Source organism: Argiope bruennichi, chromosome 8 (genome assembly GCF_947563725.1).
Source record: "Argiope bruennichi chromosome 8, qqArgBrue1.1, whole genome shotgun sequence".
Taxonomy (NCBI): domain Eukaryota; kingdom Metazoa; phylum Arthropoda; class Arachnida; order Araneae; family Araneidae; genus Argiope; species Argiope bruennichi.
The window spans coordinates 119,705,295-119,731,917 of NC_079158.1; the positions used below are offsets into that span (position 1 = coordinate 119,705,295).

Here is a 26,623-nt window from a genome sequence, read left to right on the forward strand (position 1 = left end):
CCTGTGAAAAGTACGGTTCATGATGGATTCGCCCATCCCATAGGGATTACGTTGCGATTGAGACGCTAGTAATGAAAAAAGAAACCTGTTCTCTTCAGTGTTCTCTCCACCCCTCCACTCCATCCCCACTGTACTCAAGTGTGGGTCACGTGTTCACGAGTAGAAAGGTTTCAACCTGCTGAACCAATCACGGTCCTCCAGACGATTAGAGGAAAATTCAAACGTCTTCGACACTTGTTTTGGAATACGTAATCGAAAGAAGGATGCCGGATTTTTGATAACAGTTTTCTGTTCTCCTATTGAAGGGCTACCATACAAATGTTCTATTATTTATAGAAACAAATTCATGTTCGCATTTTAAAGAAAAAGTCCTTATATAGTTTTCGAACCAGAGTGAGGTAAGTCACCTTTTTTTTTTTTTCTTTCGACCCTGGTGTGGTTAAAGTGAAGGGAACGTGAGCTGAACTGGGGAAAAAACGTGGCGGAGTGGTTAAAGGGCGAATTGTTTACGTCTGTAAATGAATACCCTGTTTTGTTTACAGATTTTGTCCCGAGGGCATGTTTTATACTGAATTTGTTTTTAAGATATTTTTTTTAACATTGAATGTCTGTTGTCTAGGATATTTCAGAATGCTTTTATTGTTTAATTTAAAAATTTAGTTCGCGGTGTATTAAATAAAAGAAAAATATTAACCTTTTTTTCACTTACAGCATGAATTCATTCTTTGCAGAAAAAAAATATTTCATCAATATTCTGCTGAAAGTGATCAATTCCAAAGAAAAATGTATTAATGTGTTCTTGTTATTTTAAAATGTCATGTCTGTAACAAAAAAAAGTCATATCATTGTACAATATATGCCTCATATACAATGATATGCATTTATTTTTCTTTTATAGAGCTGGCATTTTAAAACAACGAGAATACATTATGTTATTTTCTTTCTCCTTTATCACTATCTGTTCAGACGATATTTTTTTTTTCTGTATGGCTATTTTTTATTATTTTATTTATTTATTTTTACTTTGAACAGCACGATTAGTACATTTAAAAATAAATTTGTGGCAGTTATTTTAAGTGAAATTGCTTAAGCAATTTATTAAAGCATTTGGAGTTTTTTATTATGTTTATTATTTCTATTTAGTTTGTGTTGTTTCTTAAATTACATTTTAGTTCTATGGTTATTGTTATGTGTCTTTTATTTCTTTTTCTAGCTTTTTTTTCTTCCTTTCTTTCTTCGTTTCTTTCTCTTTCTTTCTTCTTCTTCTTCTTCTTCTTTTTTTTTTTTGAATAAGAATTTTATTTTGCTAGGATTTTATTATTGCTGTATTGTTTCTTGCCTCATATTCTGCGTCTTCTTCTCATTGTTCTCAAATATTTAATTCCGTGTTTTCTGAAGAAAGCTAAAGAATCCAGAATTTATATGTATATGAAGATGTCATTAGGAAATTTACTTTATTATTATTCTAATCGCCTTTGGCGACCAGCTGGTTCACCGAGAATATTGACTGTTTGCTTTCAATAAAATCTTTTATGCATAACTTGATATCCGGGATTCTTTCCCCAGCAAAACTTTTTAAAGCATCAAATATTCAAGCTGTGTTACTTCAATAGTCTTATCTAATCTGTTTATCGTATTCATGAACTTTCTTTATGGAATCGAGTCCCATGACATCATCATGCAGTGAATAACTTAAGTGTCTGAATAATCTGTTCCATATTGCATGTTGTCTTTTGTAGTAACATAATTTCACTTTCAGATTTTGTCATACAAACTACACAGATATTAAACAAAACTTTTTTTTAGCTTCCAATAATGGAAGAAAATTGCGAAATTGAATATATGATGAAAAAAATTAAAAAAAGTTTGAATTTCATTTTAACAATTAAATCTATTCTTAAAAAAGTGTTTTCAAAAACTAACAAAATTTAGGAAAAATTTACATAGCAACTACACTGGTGTCATTAAAAATATTTTTTTTAAAGTTAATGATATACAATATAGTTTTGCGATATAATATTTTGGAAAGGATCTGTGGAAAAACTCCAAAATCTTGCTTAATTTTCAAAATTTTTAGAAACGCTCCGGGACGCACATTTTGAACCTCCAAAGTATACATGTTGCTAATTTGGTAGATCAAACCATCTACTCTGTAAAGTGCCAACACGTACACATAATCTACTTTACTAGTAGAAGAAATTCCGACAAATTTTTATATAACTTATTAATAAAGTTATGTAAGATATTAATATATATGTTAATACATTCTACTGTTTTTTTGTTTTTTTAAATTAGCGTGCTTGAAACTTATTGTTAGACAGGTGAAATAGTACAAATAACATGCAGATGTTAGATATCTCGGACTGTTAAATTCGCATGCAAATGTTACTTCAAATGTTTGGGCTCTATTAACAAGGTTCATAGATGCTGTAAACAGAACAGACATAAGGCTATTAAAATAACACGAAAGATGTCTATTGCAAATTGCAGCCATGGCATATTGCCGCTGAAATGCGAATTTCAGAGTTCACGGAATCGAATTATTTTTCTTGAGATAGATTAATAATGTAATGTTTAATTTGAAGTTTGCTTCCAGAAGTGGATTCAAAATGCTCCCGACCGATTTTTTAAGAAATGTTTGTTTCAATCTATTGAGAAAACGCATTAAAAGTACAGATTCGATTTCTGTACTTTTAATGCGTCTGTTATTAAGTCTGTCTGTTATTAACTGCATACCAGGATTTAATCGCCAAATAACTCGCCAAGGACCGCACGATAGATTCAGTAAAAATGCTAAATTCACTCCAAATGTTAATATTTCGTATCTATTGTACGCCAATGCCACGTAAGACGTTCTCTGTATAACACTTTTATTAGAGAATATGCGAGAAAGTTTTAGGGAAAACGCTCCCATTGGTTTTAAAACAGACAGTTGAGTAGTGGGAAGTTGATCGATGATACTTTCTATGACTAGACGAAAAATATAATAAAATATTCAGAAAATATATTAAATAATTTTAAATTAGTTATCAACTAAATTCAAAATATAATATGTTTTTGCTATTTTTACTCTCCAAAAGTGAAATTCATATCAGTTTTACATATTTTTTCATCTATAATCTAAGTAGAAATTTCCTAAAAAAAATAATAAATAAATAAATAAAATGATTTCAGATTCTAGCCTTGTTGGTATACTCCCGATTATTCGGTTCGTGACTCTCCGGCTTCCGTACAATCCGCCCTAGTTTCTTTTTATTGTAATTAAATGAGGAAGGCAAGACGTCTATTAAGTTGTCATCTATTAAGGAATTTTTCAAAACCCAAAAACTGTAAGTTTTATCTCTTATCTTAGGGTTACCTTTTTATATCTGTGTAACCATTTATCAGTGAAAAAAAAATCAGTTTGCACCAATTTTCTTAATAATTCGGCCTACGATTTGCGTTAATGGTTTGTTTATGTTTCCTGCATTTAAGTTAGGAATTACAGAACAGAATTTATGTTAAAATGTGAACGGTTTATATCCTTTAACTTACTTTTTATCTAACAAATTCTTGAAACGTGCAGTGCAGTATATAAACATATATGAGCTAACAGTACAGAGCCTTCTATTTTAACTCGACACGTTACCGGCAACTGCTTCTATGATTCAACAGGCCGCGGCTGCTTTCAAATTGAAATAAATGGACGGCTTAGTAATCAATAAGAAGAGAGAAAATACGTATTATAACAATGAGTTTTGGTATAAAAACTTTATGTTCTGGCATTAGTGAGCAAAGAAATAAATTCATACAACTCATAGAATTCCGGCTTTTTTTGTTATCCGGCCAGTCCAGGTACTCGGGAGTGTACTGTATATTTATTAAAATAATTATCTATTTGTTGCGATCGTTATTTTTAAAATTATTGAAAAGATTCATTTAATTATTATTGTCTTATTTATTAATCACATGTTGTTTATGAGCGCTGTTAAAAAGGGAAAATAAATCTATGGTGTTATTTTTAGTTGAAAAAGTATCGTTTTCTAGATACTGTTATAAACTCGTTTTTTTTTTTTTATTCTAAAAATTTTGGATAAATCGAATTTTTATTTGATTCCGTCGGAATAGCTGAAATTTATCGTATTTTTAAAAATAAATAAATATATTTTTTTAAATTCTTTTCTTTATTTTTTTTGATTACAAGAAAGAAGACTATCTTTTTTTAAGAGTCCTTGAGGCATTCTTACAACACCACTTCATCACTATTACGTCATTTTCAACTCTGAACACATACATCAGCTGGTAGCAGCACTACCGTAAACAAACAAAATGCGCTGCAGGGGAAGGTGGGAATCGGTTAATGGCCACTGGGTGTGACCACTCCACCGCTGAAACAATTTGGTTCCAAAGCTTTTCATAACGCGAGATCGTAACCTCAAATGTGTATTTTGCGTTAATTTGGTTCATAACACTTTTTGTTGATACATCCAGTTTTTACTTCCGCATATGAAGAAAGTAGATAGAAGGCATTGTTAATGTCGGGAAAAACAAAAAAATTGACTTTTTGAGGAATTATGTTTCAAACTTCTCTATATCCAAACACCATAATTTTACTTTTTCATACACTAAATATAAACAACGGAGTGGCTCTCCTACACTCTCTAATAAAATTGAATTTGTGTTTTAAACGTGTTTCTTCGCCACTGATTGAGACCCAGATTTAACACAGAAATACAATTGCAACTGCAAAATCCCATAACATGTTTGATATATTTAAGTCATTGCATTTTTGAGTCACCGTGTTCACATGCTTCTGAAAGTAGAGACCTGCAGACAGTCAACTCCATGTTGTTTATGGCTCAAAATTGGATAAGTGTTCGTACTGTAGATGCTAAATCTGCATACCGAATTTTATTCATCTAGTTCTTTTCGTTTTGCGTTTATCGTGTTAACATATACAGAAGCAGCTAGTCAGACGGACTTCCTCTAAATAGATTTTGCTCAAAATTTGGGAATCTACAAATAGGGTGCAAAAATCGCGAACCACATGTCATCCGTCTCATTCTGAACGTTTTGGAATTATCTTTGCCTTGTACAGAAAGACAGACATAGTGCCAAAAATATGTTTTTCGCAGTCAGGGAACGTGAAGATTCACCGAAATCTCGAGTTTGAATTTTTATAAGGACCGCGGTGGCTTGCTGGTAAGGTCTCGGCTTCGGTACCGGAGAGTTTCAGGTTCGGGACCCGATTCCACCGAAGAACTGTCGTGTAAGGTGGTCTGTTGCACGTTAAATCCGTCCTGACCAAACGTCCTCCCGCTGGTGTGGAGAGGGGGGTGCCAGCTCAGGTGTCGTCCTTGTCATCTGACCGCGGTTCAAAATTGCGAGGTTCGTCCCAAAATAGCCGTAGTGTTGCTTCAAACGGGACGTTAATATAACTAAACTAAACTAAACTGAATTTTTCTAAGATTACAATACTTCCCTACACTAAGTATACGAGAAAGTTAACAAAAAAAGTATAATAAACAACAACAAACAAAAAAGGACTACTAGATTTTGACGAATGTACCTCCCTGAGTCCACATAACAAATTTTTGGAAGTCTGTCTGTCTGCCTGTAATTGAATACATTGTTTTGCTTACAAGTTGTTTCCTACAATTACATTTCATACATAATTTATATTTAAGAGGTCCCCCTCCATTTTTGTATGTTATACCCCCGGGGGGGCACCTCGAAATGAGGGTGGGATGCTTCCGGCATGGTGGTTGAATCTCGCCATTCTGGCGGGTACACAAATAGATGGGGGATCTGACTCCTCCCATCGATGACGGAACGTACTTCCTTCGGGGAGGGTTGTACCGTGGCTGGTGATGGTCCTTTGGACTCAACCACAGTTCCCGCCAGTGTTACTGCTGCGGCGGTCCAGTCATTCAGTTTTATGGTTTAAATCCGTGTGCCTTCGTGGCGGGTCGGAGAGTCAGATGGCTGACTTTCCCATTTTTGTGTATTTGTTGTATAGAATGTTATAAGAACAATTTTGCTTTGCTTAACTCTTTAGTTTATGGTTATTAAATTAAAAGAAAAATAATATTTTTTCTTCCTTGCAGTAAGAACTCATTATTGACTAAAAATAAATATTTCGACGATATATTTATGAAGGTGACTCATTCGAAAGAGAAATGAGTGTTCTCCCAATTTTAAAGTGTCATCAATGTAACAGGGGAAGGGGGGGGAACCAATGTCTCTCCGTCTGTAATACGATAATTCAAAAATATTTTGAGCTAAATGGATGAAATTTGAAATGGGGTTTTCACAAGAAATTGAAAGATTTTGATAACATTTTGAACGAAACCGAAAATGATAACCATCAAACACAAAGAGTTAAACGAATTAAATATATTGTTACGAAATTTCCCGGGGTTCGTTTGGATAGTGTGGAGAGCGCTCAATCAGCAGGCGGCAGTAGAAAATAAAACTACGACGTTTATTTACACGAAGACACACAGGACAGCACAAAGACGACAACTATATACAGCACAGAAGACGATTATCTTCAGCCGAGATGTGCAGCAACAACAGCATACACAACAGCATATAACAAGACTCTACTGCAGACAGTAGCATACAGCTTAGTTCAGCACTAGCTTCACTCCGTCGCTGCTCCGCTTAACTCTGGAAGGCCAGTTCTTTATCGTCGATTCCGACTACTCTCTTTTCTGTCGCTTCCGACTATTCTTGCACTCCACTGGTTCACGACGACTCGGCAGCTGCAGGCTGCTCCTTTAATAGGTCTCAGGAGGCGAGGCTAGAAGCCTCTCAACCAATCAGGAACGTTCGAGGCGTAACTCGGTTTCTATTGGACGGATCGGGAAAATTCTCGATGTTTCGGGTATAATCTATTTTGGCGCCAAAGTCTCCAAATTTATCTCCAAGTTGCCAAATGGTCGCCAAGTTTATCGCCAAGCTCTGGGATCTCCTATGGAACCAACTATGCTGGGAAGCCGCATCACAGATTCGTAACAATATAAAATATGTATAACTTTTACTTAATGCTTTTGCTCTGACTAGCTTTTACTAAAAATTGATAGAAATCTACACACGTCGTGTAAGGTGCTTTTTAATTATCCTTGTCAGAGACAGACAGACATAATGCCAAAAATGTTTTTTTCGAGCTCAGGAAGATCTAAAACGTGGAGTTTCGTCAAAATCTCGAGTTTATATTTTCTGACGATTGAAATACACTCTCTATACTTCGAAAACGAGGATGTAAAAAAGAGTCCCTTCAAATTCTTTTCTTAACCAGTATATCCGTTATTTTTAGACTCGTGTGAAAGGAATTGTTAGCTGCTGGAAGTATTATTTTTTCCCCCTAAGAAAAATATAAAAGTGGACCAAATTTCCCTGAAAACTTATAAACTTTTCACCATATGCAAAGTCATATTCCTATCTCATGTGCTAGAAGGTTGTTTTAATATAAAATATGATCCATTTAATCATGAATTTTTGGATCGGAATGCTTGGCAAAATGCTTGGAAGTAAAAAAAAAAATTTATAAAAAGAATTGGATTGAACAAGTTACACAGCCGAGGGCAGATTATTAAAGAGGTTATTTAAATAATTAAATTAAAAATAGGCGTTGTTTAAATTTCAGATTTTTTTCATAGTTTCAAACTCGCTTGCAAATTAAAGTTACCTATTTTCTTTTAAGTATTGGTTGATTAACTTAAAATTTGGTAAAAGACAACTGGCAAGCTTTATCATCTGTTGTAAAATAAATAAAGAAAAAAAATGCAGCAACAGTAGTAGGAAAAAAGTAAAATCTTACAAAATGCTGTCTATTTTTCCTTTCTCTATTATGAAATACAGAGAAAATGTTGTAATCGTAAAAAATTCGAAACCCGAGATTTCGACGAATCTCCACGTTTTAAACCTGTCTGAGTTTGGAATACACATTTTTGGCATTATGTCTGGCTATCTTTGAAAAAAATAATTTTTAAAAACGTCTTGAGCTAAACGGATGAAACTTGGTATACGTGTTTTACACCAAATTTGTATATTTCTGTCAAATGTTATGCAAAATCCGCTCACAAGAAGTTTGACTGTCCGGTTGTTCGAATATAAGTTAACACAATAAATACAAAATGAAGAGAGCTAGATAGATAAAACTCGGTACACGGATTTAATATCTATTGCATAAAATCTATAAAATTTTCACTCAGATCCAACTATGGGGTGACCATCTGTCGGTCTGTATTTTAAGAAACATGTAAACGAGATAACTAGAAAATGCAATGATTAAATATATCAAATTTGGTATTTAATTTTGAAACAACAATTATAATTCTGTGTATAATTTTGATTTCAATCGAGTGAGAAAAACTCGTCGGATGTTATTAATTGCATGCCAGGAATTAATCGCCAAGGATGACATAATAGATTCAGCAAAAATGCTGAATTCACGCCAATTGTTAATATTTCATAATTATTGTGCCCCAATGTCACGCGACATTCTCTTGGACAACACCTTTATTATGGATTATGCGAGAAAGTTCGGGAACACTACTCCAACTGGTTGATTGATTTTTTGAAAAGTGGTAACTTCTTATGGTAGTTTGAAATGCATGTTCCAAAACATAATTTGTCATTAAATTTTTATTATTGTAATTTATAAGTTGTGAACTCCTTACATTAATACAAATTTTTAAAATATTTTAAATTTGGATTTGAAAGAGGCAGAGGGGATGAAGTCTATAAATTTGCAGTCGCGTAATCTGGAATTATGCATGGCAACTTAATGATGCTGTCATCAGATGCAATAATTAATCTTGGAACAATGCAGCATTTCAGTATTTTTTTGCAATATTTTCAGAAAATAGTAATATTTCAAAGTGTGCGCCTTGCGGTTGGTTCCAAGTACTGCGCCCAATCAATTATCTAGAAATATTCTCCGAAGTTCTTTGACCGTGATTCCGTTCAACACATTTGACTTTTCTGCTGTTGCATTTTCTTCTTCACGTTTTCCTGACCTTCGACATTCCATTCCGTGAAAAAATTTGTTACCTTTGTTTTTCGAGTGACAGACAATAACTGAATATTTTTTTTGATTGATCCGATCGGCTTCGTCGACCAAGTCTAACGTTTAGGTCCTTTTTTTTATTTGCCAATATCCTGGGTCGTATTTTTCCAATCTGATTCCTCTATCGATTTTATGTTCATAGAAATATTTTGTATGCTATAATCAGCGGTAACTCGAGTCGGCAAGATGAGGATATATGCGCAAGTATCACTGTGCCTTGTCAAATAGTTCTGAGCTGGCTGCCATTAGTTGGTTCGCCTAGATGACTGCGTGCGAAAAATTTCAATACTATCTTTTATGCATAATTGGATCTTAATGACAACACCAGAAAACTATTTTAAATTTTGAATAAATGTCTTATTTTACAAGTCTTTCATCTATTTATTGTGCCGATTCTGATCATTATAACATATTATTAACTTAACATTTCAGCTTTGATCTGAAACAAGAAAAGATTAAACTGCAATTATCCCAGTAGCTGGATGGCTGAAATAAAGCATATTTATACAATCCGACAAAGATAATAAGTGAAATAATTCAGCACCGGATATATATGTGTGTGTGTGTGTAATGATATTTTGAAATTTAATTTAAACTTAATTAATTTCCTCATTTTTAACTTCATTTAGCCCATATTGACTTATTCTAAAATATTCTCTTATTCCCTGACGCCATTCCACTTTTTCTATTTAATTAATTCAACATGAGTTCTAAAATTGCTGAATCGGCTAAGAGCCGACACGTTTCCAGACTCTGAGTGAAAGGAAAAAAATTGCTGAATTACACAAATTCTTCTAAAAGATCCCTATGATTCCTTTGCCTGTAATTGACACAGTATATGTTCACAGGGATAAAATTTTGATTAGCTTTTCCTCATTACGTGTTGTGTCGTTCTGTGTTGTGCTCGTCACTTCTGCTTGTGCAAGAAATCATGGCTCCCGGGACTGAAATAAAGCAAAGTTAAAAAATCGAAAGTTTCTTCACTGGCTTCGAAACTGGCTTCTGCTTCAAAAATTATGCTTATATATATATATATATATATATATATATATATATATATATATATATATATATATATATATATATATATATATAAAATAAGACATTTGTTCAAAGTTTGAAATTTAGAATACCGAATATATTTTTGTAAAATCTGAGACATTTTTTGCTTACTGATATAATAAACCAGCTCGGGAGTGACTTCTCCAAAACTTTTTCACATACTCTTCAACAAAGATATCACCCCCAGGCCGACGAAAAATTGTGCACCTTGGGTAATGTAGAGAACCCTTTGCATAGCACTAGTGTGCAATAGTTAAGAAATATTGACCTTTAATTTTAATTTAACATTTTATACCGGATCTGTCGTGTAATCCTTGATGAGTTTTTTAGTGATTAATCCATAGCAAGCAGTTAATCGTATCCGAGAATTGAATTTGTGTTTTACGAATATTTTTCCCTACCGATTTGAAACCAAGAGTGGACACAGAACTACAATTATAATTACAACATCACACACCGAATTACATTTCTTTAAGTCATTGCGTCTTTAAGAGATAGCATTTATATGCTTCTGAAGGTACAGACCGATCAACCTCTTGTTGGATTCGGCTCATAATTTGATAGGTTTCTACAGTGTAAATGTTAAATTTGTGTACTGAATTTTATTCTTCTAACTGTCTTTGTTTTGTTGTCATCGTGTTAGCTTATATTTGAATAATCGAACAGACAGATCTGCTCAAAATTTGAAAGCAATTAAAAAAATTTAATAATAATTGCTTATTCCAAATTTCATCCGTTCAGGTGGGCAAGACGGGGAGATATGCGCATGATCACAGCGTTTTTGAGTTATTTTTGTCACAGACAGACATTCACAATACCACAAATGTATTTTTTGATGTTCTAAAATGTGAATCATGTATGTGTAATACGATTTGAATCAATTATAGTCGGTATCTAATCTTTTGACTTCAACTGTAGCTTCATGTCAAATTTTGGTGTCAATCAAGTGGCGGAAAAAAAAAAAGTGTATCCGAAATACATATTCTCACGATAGATTCGATAAAAGTGTTAGTTTCAAGCCAAAGACCTTTGTCGTGGCTGGTTCGTGAGTGCTTTGAAAAAATTAGGCAAATAGAAAACTTAACAAATTTATTGCAGATTCGTTCGAGTTACTCTGCTCAGTAACTCCTTCTCCTCCAAGAGCAAACACTCGAATGACATCACTCTTTTAATTACACTCGCGCTAGTTGCCTAGCGCCATCTATGAACGTTTATTTCCTAACGCTTCAAAATCCAATCACTACAACCTTTATTTAACTATTGTTCATCAAAGCCATCCAAGGTATTTACAATCTTAACTGAAGTCTACAGTTTTATGTAAGGGAGGGGAGAGGATAGTCCAAAGCTTTTATTGGAGAGTATGCGGGGAAGTTTCAAGACCACTTCCACTGATTTAATTTAAAAATTGTCTTTTCTTTCAATATTTATATTTTTAGTCCTATTTTTCTTAAATTCGGATTTATGGATAAATCATATTTTTATCGTGATTTATTCTGCTTTGAATGAATCTAATGCTCCTGTACTTGAAACAAAATTTAATTAATTTTGTATAACTTTTTTCTGTAGTTTCAGAAGTCTGGCGTCGCATATCGGTTCTTAGCTTCCTACGCGCTGTCAACCAGAGATGCGGCCGCCTGCATTGAAAGCCGGATTAGGAAAAGTTTCATAAATCAAGTGATAATGCCTCGACGAATATTCGAGTATCAAAGCTCTTCACATTTTTTCATGATATTTCCACAAAATGCAAGATTAAATAAGAACACCAAGGCTTAATAATGATAAATAAAACCGCATTCCATTTTAAATAGTTATTTAGTAATATTTTAACCATAAAATTTACATCAATGTCATTTCTTATAAGTCTTCATACGCTTTTATTTAATCTGAAATGCTTTCTGTTTATAAATGGGAATTTTGTATGGGTGTTTCTCTTACTTTTTATAGTATTAGAACTTTGAAATGTTCCCTATGATAAGACATTATTTGAATAATATCTGAATACTACAATCTCTTAATCAAGTTATTAGATAGGTTCAAATAGGAAGACTACCTATTGCGATGGTCCTCATGGCAAAACTCCGAGAAAATATCTTCAATTCTTCACCAATAGTGGTCTCTAGAATCCAAAATCACCCTTCGTTCAAAAGTTTCTCTCTCTCTCTCTTCAATAATAAATAAATCCAACTAACGAAATTAGCGCCTTATTAAGACGAACAACTTTTGTATTTAAAGTGTTTCGATTACTACAATATCTTAGAATTTAGGGGCTGAAAAGTGATTTTCACGGCCTTTATTTTGACTGTTTCTGGCATCAACAATTTATGTTGCTAGACAGTAAATCAGATGTAAACTACCTTTACCTTCCAGCTTGCCGAGAGGAATTTTTTCAAAATTAAATTTTGATTTCATATTTGAGGCGCCATATGATAGTGGATTTGAAAAACATAACACAATGATATTTCTAATAATGGAATATGACCTATAATAGATTCAGAAATAGAAGATGATAAAAGGTTTTCAAAAGCAAAATACATTAAAAGCATTAAATCAAAATTGTAATAACGCGAGATGTTGAAAATAATACAATGAAGAAATTAAATCTCAATGAATATCATGAGAAGCAAAATTCCTAAACATTTATTAATATTTAAATGTATTATAAATTTAATTAAAGCTTCAATTCACATAAAATTTTTCTATCAATGCCTCATACATATAGTATTTTTATTGTGGAGTCCATATTTTTCATGAAAAAAGTATTATTTGCTTTTTCAAGCACTATTAAAATCATGTTTCTTTTTATTCGGTTCTTAATTCATAATCTGTAATTCAGTAAGTTGTAATGATATAATTTATATTGAAGCAATTTTCATTCCTAATTTTGATCATAAAAACTTAAGATTCTTAAAGAAGAAAGTTCTGAAGAACATAGCCTGTCAATAATTCCTTGGTATTTATTTTCGGAAGTCTTAATCTATACCATTTGTATTTTGATATTTTGAGTAAAGTTTTTATATAATTTATGAAAAAAAAAATCGCAGAAAATCTGACATATCGAAATCATGGTCCAGAAACTCTGATTAAAAACACATGATTACTTTTTTTCTTCGTTATTTAAATTCGTATCGAAAGAAAGAAAGACCAGGTAGAATTTTCCCCTTTTGACTTTCTCGTATACAATGACGCATTTTGTGCTTCGTAATTTGATAAAAAAATCTAAATTTGGAATTTGAGCTTCTTCCCTTTTCAACCGATCTGAAGTATAAAATTTGATATGGGTTTATAATTTTCATATCGTGAATATAGGCCTAATTTTTCCATAGATAATCTTTTTTTTTTTTTTTTTTATGTACACAGACATAGAATTTTAAAAATACTGCCTTTTTTTCGACTCGAGAAAGATTTGTGAAAATATCGTCCTCGAATTTTCACAAATATTATGCATATTAGTTGGGTGAAAGAAAATTGCATAAAAGATTTAGCGATGGCAGCCATTCCCTCCCCATTTGTAAATTTTTTAATTTTTTCATAATTTCATAATATACCAATTTTTTTAGAGAGCTTTATTATCATATTCCCCAAAAAATATGAAAAAAATAAGCGAATTTTCATCTTTTAGCTTTCAGTAATGGAAGAGAAACATCAATATGGTTTGTGTCTCATTACAACAATGAAAAGTATTTTTGCAAATTAGACATAAAATATTTTCAAAAAATTGTTTAAATGAGAGAGAAAACTGGATAATAATTAAATTTATATCCTTGAAAAAACAATTGCATTGCCTTTTAAGATGTGTTAAAATAACCTTATTTGATAATATTTTCAAAAATATTGCGAAAAACCGATAACATTTTATTTCATTTTTAATTAATTAAATTTTAACTAAGTTTTGAAAAATCGTTCTGAGTTGCATATTCTTATCCTCCAAATTGTATTTATACCAAATTTAGTAACTCTAGAGTAAATTGTCTTCCTCTTAACCTTTGTTCACAACTCTGTGGTTTGGCGTCTGTCAAAGTATGTAACATCTATCTTGGGAAAGCTAATGATGCAGTATTCCTCGAGAGGATTCGGAAATGGTCGACTTTTCTCGTGAATTGTCGGTAAATTCCAAAACATCAAACGCCATTGAATCCACAGATGACAGACTTCAGGAGATTTCGTACATTTGTTGTTGATTGAGTATAGATACGATGAAGACTAGTTTGCACCGTTTTCAAAAGCTTTCAGCTTCAAAGAGTTTATCATGGAATGAAATAATGAAATGATTATGGAGATTTTGAATCTTGTAAATATGAAATAAATTTCATGAAGTGAATCAAAGTAAAATGCACTGTCAAAATACTGCTGAATGCCCTTTCAAGTCTGATTAAAATAACCATCTGTGTTAATTATTTGAAATACTAAGGCTTAGTTAAGGTAATTGGGAGGAAATTTTGCAGATATTATCATTTTCTTCGATTTAAAATATTCTAATAAAAAAGGATTCTGTTTATAATGAGTGCATAATTATGTTCTTCAAGGTTGATTAGACGATGCCATTTTTCAAATGAATGTATTAATTAACTAGATTTAGCTACAGCAACGTTCATAATTACCCCGGTTATATTCCCAATTACTAAGAAAATATGGGTAATTTGGAAAACATATTTTGGCTTTTGGTTACAATAACAAAATGATTTTAAGAAAATCTATTTGTAATAAGAAGAAACTACTGCCTTTTTTTTTTTTTTTTTTTTTTTTGCATTTTTTCAATAAAAATATATTATATTTTATGAAGTAATGCATATAAACTATAATAATTATTTAAAATCTTTCATTTAAAGTAATTTATAATTATTGTATTCGCAATTTTATGGGAAACAGTCAGAAAATGAACCTTTAAAAAAACAGGAATGACTGAACAAGATGAGATACGAGTAGAAATATATAAGTATTAGAAAATTATATCTTAATTATTTAAAAATGAATAAGGACTAATAGTTCGCCTTAATTATAGAATATAGAGCTCCAGTGTCAAGGAAAACGTCTGTTTAATCGCCAATACGTCTAATTTTTCTCCGACTTTTATCTGTCTGGGAAAATTTACCCAGCAATAGAATGCAGTAGAATAACTTTCATCTAACTCCAGACATTCATAACAAAATCTATAAATTTGGCATGAAGACTAAATTCCATTCGTCTAGTTCAAAGCGTTTTAAAGTTATCTTGCTCGTAGACCGACAGACATAATGACAAAAATATGTTTTTCGAACTCAGCTAGGTTTGAAATATGGAGATGAGTCAAAATCTTGGTTTCGAATTTTTTTGATGAATATGATACTTTTTCTTCGTGTATTTAGCATGTAAAAAGGTAACATGCAAAATAAATTAATTTGGGTATGTTGTCTTGACATCAAAATTGTATATTTATATCAAATTTTGGACACAGTTGGTTAACTAGTGATAGTGGTCTTCCCAAAACTTTCTCGCATACTCTCTAATAACGGTGTTACCCCAGAAAACATCTTCATTGGCATTGGCATTTAATCCTTTAAAGGGCCATTTTTTTTCCAGTCATTTTATGTTAAAATATTTTTAGACTTGAAATTAGAATAAGAAAAGAGATTCATTTAGCCTATTAGATAACTTTAATTTGAGTAATTAATTAATTTGGTTAATTAATAATTAAGTAACAAATCAAGACACATCATTTTGTGTGAGATAAAAAACTGAAGCCTCTAAGTTTCTGTCTTTCTAAAAACGTTTGTCAGAACTTATGCGAACCTACATAATTTCATACAAAGATTGATAAATTTGGTGGGAAGCATACTTCCCTCGGCCCTAGAAAAGAATAATATGCAATGACAGCGAAATATATGAACATGTGGCGTGAATTTCGCATTTTTATTGAATCCCTGATGAGTGTTTTGGGTGATTTATCCCTCGCATGCGGTTAATGTTCATGTGTTTTAGACACGTTTTTAACAACTAATTGAGAATAAAATTTGATTTAAAATTACAATCGTAAAATCCCACACTAAATTTGACACGTTTAAGTCATTTATTTTTCATTTATAACTTTACATGTTTCTAAAAATACAGACGGACAGACGATCAGCCCATAGTTGGATTTGGCTTAAAATTTGACAAGTGTCTGCAATATACGAATTAAATCTACGTAACTAAATTTTATCTATCTAGTTCTTTTAGTTTTGTAGTTATAGAGTTAACAAACAGCCGGAAAGTCAGACTTCCTTTGAATAGAGTTTGTTTAAAATTTGATTGAAATCTGCGAATTGGATTTGGCTTAAAATTTGACAAGTGTCTGCAATATACGAATTAAATCTACGTAACTAAATTTTATCTATCTAGTTCTTTTAGTTTTGTAGTTATAGAGTTAACAAACAGCCGGAAAGTCAGACTTCCTTTGAATAGAGTTTGTTTAAAATTTGATTGAAATCTGCGAATTGGATTTGGCTTAAAATTTGACAAGTGTCTGCAATATACGAATTAAATCTACGTAACTAAATTTTATCTATCTAGTTCTTTTAGTTTTGTAGTTATAGAGTTAACAAACAGCCGGAAAGTCAGACTTCCTTTGAATAGAGTTTGTTTAAAATTTGATTGAAATCTGCGAATTGAATTTGGCTTAAAATTTGACAAGTGTCTGCAATATACGAATTAAATCTACGTAACTAAATTTTATCTATCTAGTTCTTTTAGTTTTGTAGTTATAGAGTTAACAAACAGCCGGAAAGTCAGACTTCCTTTGAATAGAGTTTGTTTAAAATTTGATTGAAATCTGCGAATTGGATTTGGCTTAAAATTTGACAAGTGTCTGCAATATACGAATTAAATCTACGTAACTAAATTTTATCTATCTAGTTCTTTTAGTTTTGTAGTTATAGAGTTAACAAACAGCCGGAAAGTCAGACTTCCTTTGAATAGAGTTTGTTTAAAATTTGATTGAAATCTGCGAATTGGATTTGGCTTAAAATTTGACAAGTGTCTGCAATATACGAATTAAATCTACGTAACTAAATTTTATCTATCTAGTTCTTTTAGTTTTGTAGTTATAGAGTTAACAAACAGCCGGAAAGTCAGACTTCCTTTGAATAGAGTTTGTTTAAAATTTGATTGAAATCTGCGAATTGAATTTGGCTTAAAATTTGACAAGTGTCTGCAATATACGAATTAAATCTACGTAACTAAATTTTATCTATCTAGTTCTTTTAGTTTTGTAGTTATAGAGTTAACAAACAGCCGGAAAGTCAGACTTCCTTTGAATAGAGTTTGTTTAAAATTTGATTGAAATCTGCGAATTGGATTTGGCTTAAAATTTGACAAGTGTCTGCAATATACGAATTAAATCTACGTAACTAAATTTTATCTATCTAGTTCTTTTAGTTTTGTAGTTATAGAGTTAACAAACAGCCGGAAAGTCAGACTTCCTTTGAATAGAGTTTGTTTAAAATTTGATTGAAATCTGCGAATTGGATTTGGCTTAAAATTTGACAAGTGTCTGCAATATACGAATTAAATCTACGCAACTAAATTTTATCTATCTAGTTCTTTTAGTTTTGTAGTTATAGAGTTAACAAACAGCCGGAAAGTCAGACTTCCTTTGAATAGAGTTTGTTTAAAATTTGATTGAAATCTGCGAATTGGATTTGGCTTAAAATTTGACAAGTGTCTGCAATATACGAATTAAATCTACGTAACTAAATTTTATCTATCTAGTTCTTTTAGTTTTGTAGTTATAGAGTTAACAAACAGCCGGAAAGTCAGACTTCCTTTGAATAGAGTTTGTTTAAAATTTGATTGAAATCTGCGAATTGGATTTGGCTTAAAATTTGACAAGTGTCTGCAATATACGAATTAAATCTACGTAACTAAATTTTATCTATCTAGTTCTTTAATTTTGTAGTTATAGAGTTAACAAACAGCCGGAAAGTCAGACTTCCTTTGAATAGAGTTTGTTTAAAATTTGATTGAAATCTGCGAATTTAGTGTAAGGACCATTTATCAAATTTCATTCATCCAGCTGAAAGCGCTTTTGAGTTTTCTTTGTCACAAACAGATTGAGGTTTCTTTGTCACATAAAGATTCGATAAAATCTCGATTTCAAATGTTTTTGACGATTACAATCTTTTTTCTTTATTACTTATGCGAGAAGGTAAAGAAAAGGTCTTAATACATACATGGTCTTTTTAGTTGTAAAGTTTAACCGAAGCAGCGCCACATTGTGAAAGTACAAGAAAATGTATCCCCGCTGTTATGAGTTCCCACTATTTATTCATTTTTTAAAATTTTTAATTAGTTAATTTATTTTTATTTATTTATTTTGCAATTTATTGTATGAATGTTTGGCCAGTCTCGAAATTGGATATGGCCGCTAAAACTTTTAATCTCAAGAACAAATACTACGAGAAATTGGGATATATATATTTAATTTCTCATGTTAAGCAACGAATATTGAAAATTTTACATTGTTTGTGCAGAAAACATGGTTATTTGTCATAAAGTTTGAAAGCGTCTCGCTTTTCTTGGCAACGATTCCTGGCATATAAATGAAGTAAATACTTCTCAGCGTCTAATAAATCCGCAGAAATGACGTAAACAAAAAATGAAGAATTGGTAAGGAGGAAAACTTACCCTCAATAAAAACATCTTGCTGCTTTCTGAATTAACTTTTCAAGCGCTCAGAAGCTGCTGGAACAAGACTTTCACACCTTTTACATTCATAATATTTTTTTCTGTCTCATATACGAAATATATAAAGGGAAACTATTATAATAATTTTTTAAAAAAATGGATGATAAGCTTTTGACGAATCTTGATATTCTAGGTTTCCGGAAAAATGATTTTACGAATTTTGTATGTTTGTATAAGATAAATCAAAAACGCCAAGGCAAATGAAATCTGAGGTACATCTATTTGCATCAAAATTGTAGATTCCTGTAAATCATTTGACTAATCGATATATTTTTTTTCTAAGAGCACCTGATATATTAAATTTTTCTATTGACAAACATCACTGAAAAAAGGTATTTTCACCCTTTATTGCTTTTTCGTATATGAAGTATACGAAAGGTGAAAACATTGTATTCGTCGAAAAATTCGAACTCAAGATTTTGACGGATCAATGTGGAGATTCATAAAAATATCGATTTTCTCTGAAGTCGAGCTCTGACTGTTTTCTTCCTTTTTGTGAACACGATATATAAAAAGATTTGAGCTGGACGAATGAATTTGGTAGGAATTACATCAAAAATGTAGATTTCGGTCAAAATTTAAATAAAATTCATTTACAGAAAGTCTGGCTGTCCTAATACATTTAAAAATGATAACTACAGATTGTAAAGCACCAGATGAATAAAATTTAATGCCCAGATTTATCATCTAAAGCGCAGATATGTATCAAATTTTATACCAATTCGTCAAGGAGCTGACTGTCTCTCGGTCTGTTCTTTCACATGCATATAAACGCGATAACTAAAAATATATATATATATATATATATATATATATATATATATATATATATATATATATATATATATATATATATATATATATGCAAAGACTTATATAAATTTAGCACACAATTTTAGCGTCTGAAGAGATAAATTAAGGAAATAAATTTAATAAATTAAGGAAAACAAACAAAAACATTTCAACCAAATTTATACAAAAGTCGACCGTCTGTACTTTTTGCATGCAAGTGAACGAAAGAGCTCAAAAACGAAATGGCGTGTATAAGTAAAATTTGCTATGCGATTTTGGTTACGAAAATTTTAGTTCGATATGAAATTTTAATTCAATCAATTCAAAATAAAGACGTTTAAAATTTCAGTTTCGATTTTCTTTATTATATTAAAAAGCATAAAACCATCATGTCCTGGATACTAAAAATAAAAAATCTTGGCAACCGTGACATTCTTAGCCTTACCCATAATTCTATGCGGAGAGAGGATGCGAGAACGTTTCGAGGAAACCACTCCCGCTAGTTATTACTGTTAATGCCTTCTGTCCTAAAATTTATATTGTAGGTACCGATAATAAGAGCGTCGAATTCGAATGGTACCAGCATGAGCCAAATAAAAAAATTCTAAGTTAATCTGAATTGTTCGGCATTTCTATGAATTGACGTCATCTTCAGTTGGAGATATTAATTTATCTTTTGGTTTCTTACTTTTAATTAATTAAGATCTTCAGATAATGCTATTAATTTATCGTTTGCTCTATTGCTTTTAATTAATTAATCTCGCGCCAGAAAGAATCGCGAGATGATCGATTGGTTTTTTGCATTTTTTTATGTTTAAATTATCGAATTCTTGTAATACGCAACTTTTGTTTATTCTTATGTATTTCATAACCGTACCCTTACAAATTACATTTTTCAAAGAATCTGTAAATATTAGAATATAATTTTAAAATCAACCTGCATTCATTGAATTTTACCAAACGTACAACAGCTTCCAGAATATTAAAGTAATAGAGAATTTGTGGACGAATTACTTGATACCATTTATTTGTTACTTTCAAATACCGCATCATAAACAAAGGACAAGGGCCCCCAAAAGCACAATTTTTAAATAAATGTAGTTTTATTTGGAAAATGCAATACAAAAAAAAAAAAAAAGAACAAAGGCAACGGTAAAATTATTGTTTTCTTCCTGGCGCTTGTCATTTTACTTTATTACCATCTTTCCTACCGCAGTGATTACTTTCCAAAACTGGTCCAAGTAGTTCCAGTTGAATTGCATTTTGACACGAAACAAAAACATAAAGCAATTTTATTGGTTTAAATTGTTGAGTTGGTTATCCAAAACATTCAGGCTACTGCATTTGTTTCCAGGTAAAAGGGAAAAGTAAGGGATAGGAAAGTTATAACATCGGTTTCAATCTTACGGGAAAAGTTTAAATAGAAAAATTATAGGGTGAAAAAATTGTAATGTTTTTTTTTTTTTTTTCCCTCCTTCTCTTTACAATAATCCACTTTCAAAAGATAAGGAAAAAAAAAAAAAAGAAGAAGAAGAAGAAAGAAATTAAATCTGAAAATGGGAAAAATAATCTTATTTTGTGACAATTGGCTATCGAAAAATATTAAATAGCAGCCTTCGTGAACTTCATGATCGGAAAACGATTTTAGTCTTGGAGTCCAGTCAAACTGTACTTTGACATGGAAAAAATATTGTGGATGTTATTGAATTTTTAATCCAAAATAGATCTCTAAATTTGCACAAAGATGGGGGGGGGGGGATTGGAGTTGTTTTTTTGTTGGACCAGTTTTTTGTATTTAAATAATAATAATAAAAAAATCTCTTAATCCGAGGGGAGGGGAGTTTTAATTTAATAATTGTATGCATTAAAAATTTATATAAAATAAGCTGTCAAACGTTATAATAATTTAATTAGGACAGGAATAATTTTTAAAAATATTTTTCATGTTTTTTTTTTAAATTTTAGTTAAATTTTTGGAATTTAAATTTAAATAATTTATATTTAGTTAAATGTTTGTATTATTTTTTGAATAATATGCTTTGAAAAATATTTTTCACAAAACAAAGTGCTAGGTTTAAAAAAAAAAATTCATAGGTTGTTTTTTTTTCGATTTTTATTTAAATTTTTGGAATTTAAATTTAGCTAAATTGAATTTATTGAAAAAAAATCGACTTTGTTGAAAATTAATTTGAAATTAAATTTAAAAAAACACAAACAAAGGATCAATATAAATATTATCCTTAGATAAATGATTAATAAATAAATGATTTCATCATTTGGCAATGTTTGCATAATTTTTTTTAAAATTCAAAATGAGCTTATGGCGGAAGTACAGTCACTATTTCATATTGAGTTATTATATTTGAGTCATTATTTTTTTCAATACAAAATTCTCACATTTATATGTATTTAAAAACTACCTCTAAGTAAATAAACAAATGAATAAAGCTAACTTTAAGAAGAAAGTTAAAGCTTGAAGAACTGAAAAAGTACAGATTGAATCATTTAATAACACCTGGCTAAAAGCTATGGTAGAAATACATGAAAATCCAGATTTTGTATTATGGTTATAAAATTTATAAAAGATAAATGCAGATTTCGCGAAAATTTTAATTTAAAGATAGGAGACGCAAAATTGTGTTTTTATTAAAAAATATTTCGTCTTTTTTTTAGTGGAAGAGAAACGATTTTTGATTTACTAATGTTTGAAGATCAAATCTTTGGCATAGATCTATCTTTATAAAATTTGTAGAATCTTTTTTTTTATTATTATTAAAACAAAAATTAGACACCATCTAAAATTGTCAATTTCATCGTCAGTAATTGTCGAATAATTTTTTATATTAAATTCTTATTATATGTTTTAGGTATTCTCTTGAGTCTCCACTGAGCCTGTAAAGAATGAATTACCAGTTGTCAGTGGAAGAGAAAAAGAATCGGTCTTCCTTCTGGGGAAAATTATTTGGAACATCTAAAAAATCGAATAACAAGGAGAAAAAAGATGGCGATTCCTTCCAGAGGCAGAGTCCACTTTACCACAGCTTCCATTTCACGAGCTCTGCCCAAGAAAGTAGCGACTCTCAGGAAGAAGCGGGAAACTTCACAACTCTCGAGAACAGTGCTCTCATGGAGATGCACAGAGACTCGGGCATCATATTCTTGAACAAAAATTCCATCGCCAACTGCATGCTGCCCAAAGAGGAAGACAGACGTGTCCAGTTCGCTCCGACTCCCATGAATAAGTACTACAATGTCGATGTGAAAGCTGCCCCTGCGAGATGGACAAACACTGATGAGAACAAGGAAAATGTTAAGTTCGAGAAAACACCCAAGCCAGCGAAACCCATTCTCAGAAGAAGCAAAGAGAATTTAACCCATAAAGAATCTTTGTCCGACCTCAACAAAGAAGCAAGTAAAATTAAAGTAAATGTTACTTATATTGATGGACCTGAAGTTAAAAAGACTCCGAACATTCCAAGAACCTCCACAAAAATAGCTTTGTTTGACCGAAAAAATGGCTCTTTGCCTCACCTAAATGTTTCGAGCATTACAAAATACGGTTCTCTTCCTAGGACTGCCAAAAAAAGATTTCTCTCTGAAAATGCTGGCAATGCTTCTTCCCATTCTGGTAATCCCTTTCATAATTTATTTTTCCCTCAAAATGAAAATAATCAAGGTAGACCAACTTATCACAATGTGCCTCAAGAAGAAATGCAGACTGTGTTACCTCAAAGTCGAGAACAGCCTTACTACTTTAACAATTCAGAATTACTGCAGTATAAGAATCAAAGACAGTTTCTTCAGCAAACACGCCCTGGCTCTAATCCTAGTAGATTGAGCCTGGGGGAACCTCTCAGATGTAGCACTTCGATTAACCCTGAAATAGAATCAAGAAATTTAATTGTATGTTACGATCCTAACTGTGAAGTTCTAAAAAATCAGCTTCGAATGAAACGCCCTGTAAGCAACGTTCCAATAACAGGTAAACACAATGATTTTCACATGCCCCGTCAAAAGAATCGACAAGCAAATACAGTTCAGCAAGAAGACAGAGGGATTACCTATCGGTTACCAAATAAGGCACTCAATGAAATAGGGTTACCAATTACGACGCATGAAAGCTGCAAGTCAACGAAACACAGATCTCGATCCGAAAGTCCCCATTACATTCCTCTTTCAGAAACTTATTCTTTGGACAAGGCTGCGAGGCTAAAAAATGATATGAATAAGAATACTCAAAAACATTGTTCCACTGAAAACCGCAATTTTCTTAAACCTAATGTACCATTTCAAACTCAAGATTCACAGAATTCGCTAAAGGGCAAGCTGAACGGACATCCGAATTGTTTTCGAGATATTCCAGTTCTAAGGGCTATTGAAAATAGAGACAAAAGTATTGAAAATGACTCTCAGTTTTTAAACCAGGCTAGAAGGCAAGCCATTCGATCGAGCATGTACGTTCAGAAGCGGAGATTTGTGAATAAAATTTGCAAATACAAGAGCAAAGAATGCGAGGATGGTTTTTCATCCATGGCTGACGATGAATGCAGTTTTAATTGCAGTTGTTCCAGTTGTGTGGCGAAATTTTCTAGACAATACAAAAGAAATATGAATAAAAACACCTTGGGGCTTACTGGCGATGATAAATATTTTTTCATTCACACAGGGGATGAACAGGATATGGGAGGCTTGCCTTCAGTGCCAGAAGTTTCAGCTGAAGACGACGCGCAGACTAAAACTGCTGAGATACAAAATGCTCTAGAACAAGGTCCGAACACTACTTGGTATGAATGCAATGATTCTCTTTGCAAAACTCCAGGGAAAGAGAACGCAGATTCTAAAGAAAATTCTACCCCCAAAAAGTCCCAAGATGCCAAAAATATGGGAAAGGGCATTTATGAAAACATAACCCAAATAATAAATAGCGCTACAAAACAAAACTTCAAACCTCAAGATGTAGAAAGGATGTTTTCCACTCCAATTTCAACAACAAAACTGAAAAGGGAATTAGAAAAATCGGAGTCTGGTAAAAAAATCTCCAGGGCATTATTTTCACCAACTGATAAACCATCTACTTCAGACAAAGGGCAAAGGCATTCACTTTCCCCAGCCAAATCGCCAATCGTCTTCAGTGATTCTGTTATACTCCTGCAAGAAATTTTCCAGAAGTTATCCCAGGAATGTAAAGAACTTTTACAGCCAGGAGTATCATCTTCAGTTTCACAGCAAGGTGCTAGTGGATTATCTTCAAAAGAATCGAGTAGCAAGTACATCAATAGCTTAGTTAAGAATCTAAGCTCTAAAGAAATAAGTGAAGGCGATTTTGCTAATATTATTGGTGGGATCGCGCAGAATATCTTTCTTGAAGCTAAATTGAAAAGCAAAACCAGTTTCCTAACTCAATCGGCATCGCTTCCAGACTTGACGAAGAACGCTACACCAACGAAACTCAAAAGTGTGACATCCGTTGCAGATATGACTAGCTTTTCAAGTCTCTACAAGGATGAGGATGTCTTGAACACTGCCAGCGATTCTGGTTTCAAAACCGATATCGAACCGGCAAAAGAAGGATCTTCGGTGGCTAGTTCTACACTTGGGGACAGAATTTTACCAGACGGTTGGAGTAAAACCCCTATAACACTGTCTAACACCAGTGATTCCACGACAGAAAAATCAACCAGCGAGAAAGAAACTTCTAGAAGTTCTGAATCTGAGCTGCAGCTGTTGGAAGATGTGATCCGGCTTGGAATGGGGCTCTCACCAATCCGGACAGCCGAGAAATCCACATTTTATGCGGCTTCACCAGCGAAGGCCAGTAAATTCAAGTCCAAAGATGTCCTCAGCTGTAAAGGTATGGCATCGTTTCTCAATGTTACTTAAGGAAACTGTAATATTCTCGATAACGGAAATTGTCAAAATTTCAGTTACTAAAGAGTGGATTTTTTGAAAGTAAATTTTATATCCGATAGAAATTTAGGACATACAGAACAAACTTTTTTTATTTTAACTGTAAAGCAATAGAAAAATATTTGTTTATTTTGCAAAATTATTTGTTTTTTAATTGCAAATCAAATATATGTTGTGATGCGATCATTTTAACCATAAATCGGTATGCCCCCTCCCCAAAATAATAATTCAGAATAAAATCACTCCAGTGCATAATATATAAGCGTAAATTTCATAATTACCAAACTTATTTTAAGTATGGCAATAACAAATATTTTAAAAAAATAACGAATGTCGTGTAACTTAAAAATTTAGAAAATGTGATATTTTGTATGATAATAACCTCTAAAAATTAATATTGCAGAAAAAGATAAAAGTAGGTCTCACAAATACGTAATGTTTGTACGAATATAATCGAAAGATGCTTTGCTGTTCATACCGAAATTTGAAGAAAACTTGTTTCGAGAAAAAGGGCGGGGGGACACCTGTTTTTTTTTTTTTTTTTTTTTTTTTATAGGAGCTTATATTAGATTTATTGTTAAAAATAAATTTATAAACTTTGGTCTTCTCAAACCTATACAAATTATACATTTCTGTAATCAGCAAAACGCCATCCATTATTAGACTAAAATTGAAAAATAACATCTTTGAAGGTACAGATGTTTTCAGTTCCCTTAAATGCTCCATACCATATCTACTTCTAGGTAATAATTTTTGAATTAAAATATATGGCAAGAATAAAATAAAGTTAAGTCTCTGTTTAACCAAGTCGCATTCGTTCCATTTCGTTATAAAGAAAATTCATTAAATAAAAATTGTAAGTAATGAAAACAATAAGAGAAAAACAACAGACATTGACCTGCTATTTTATTGACTTTAACACACATTTTAAATTTTGAAAAAGTCTTTTAATCTTGCTTTTTACATATTTATTATTATTTCATATTAAATCACATCATCCGCAGTACTTTCTTAAAACGTAATCCTTTTTTTTATCGTATCAAATGTTATTAGCGTTTCGTCCTGTGAAGTGTTTCTGTTAATCTCTTCATTACCAATTTCATCACTGAT

The 26,623-nt window shown here is 31.8% G+C and overlaps 1 protein-coding gene across 1 annotated transcript in view; it reads left to right on the forward strand.

Annotated features, from left to right (window-relative positions):
* The first annotated feature begins 162 nt into the window (after window positions 1-162).
* LOC129981346 (uncharacterized) overlaps window positions 163-26,623 on the forward strand; it is a 53,076-nt gene continuing 26,615 nt past the window's right edge. The window contains exons 1-2 of the mRNA XM_056092161.1: window positions 163-398; window positions 22,474-25,457. Coding sequence (XP_055948136.1) covers window positions 22,508-25,457 — 2,950 coding nt within the window. The 5' untranslated portion in view covers window positions 163-398; window positions 22,474-22,507. The remainder of the gene's footprint in view (window positions 399-22,473; window positions 25,458-26,623) is intronic.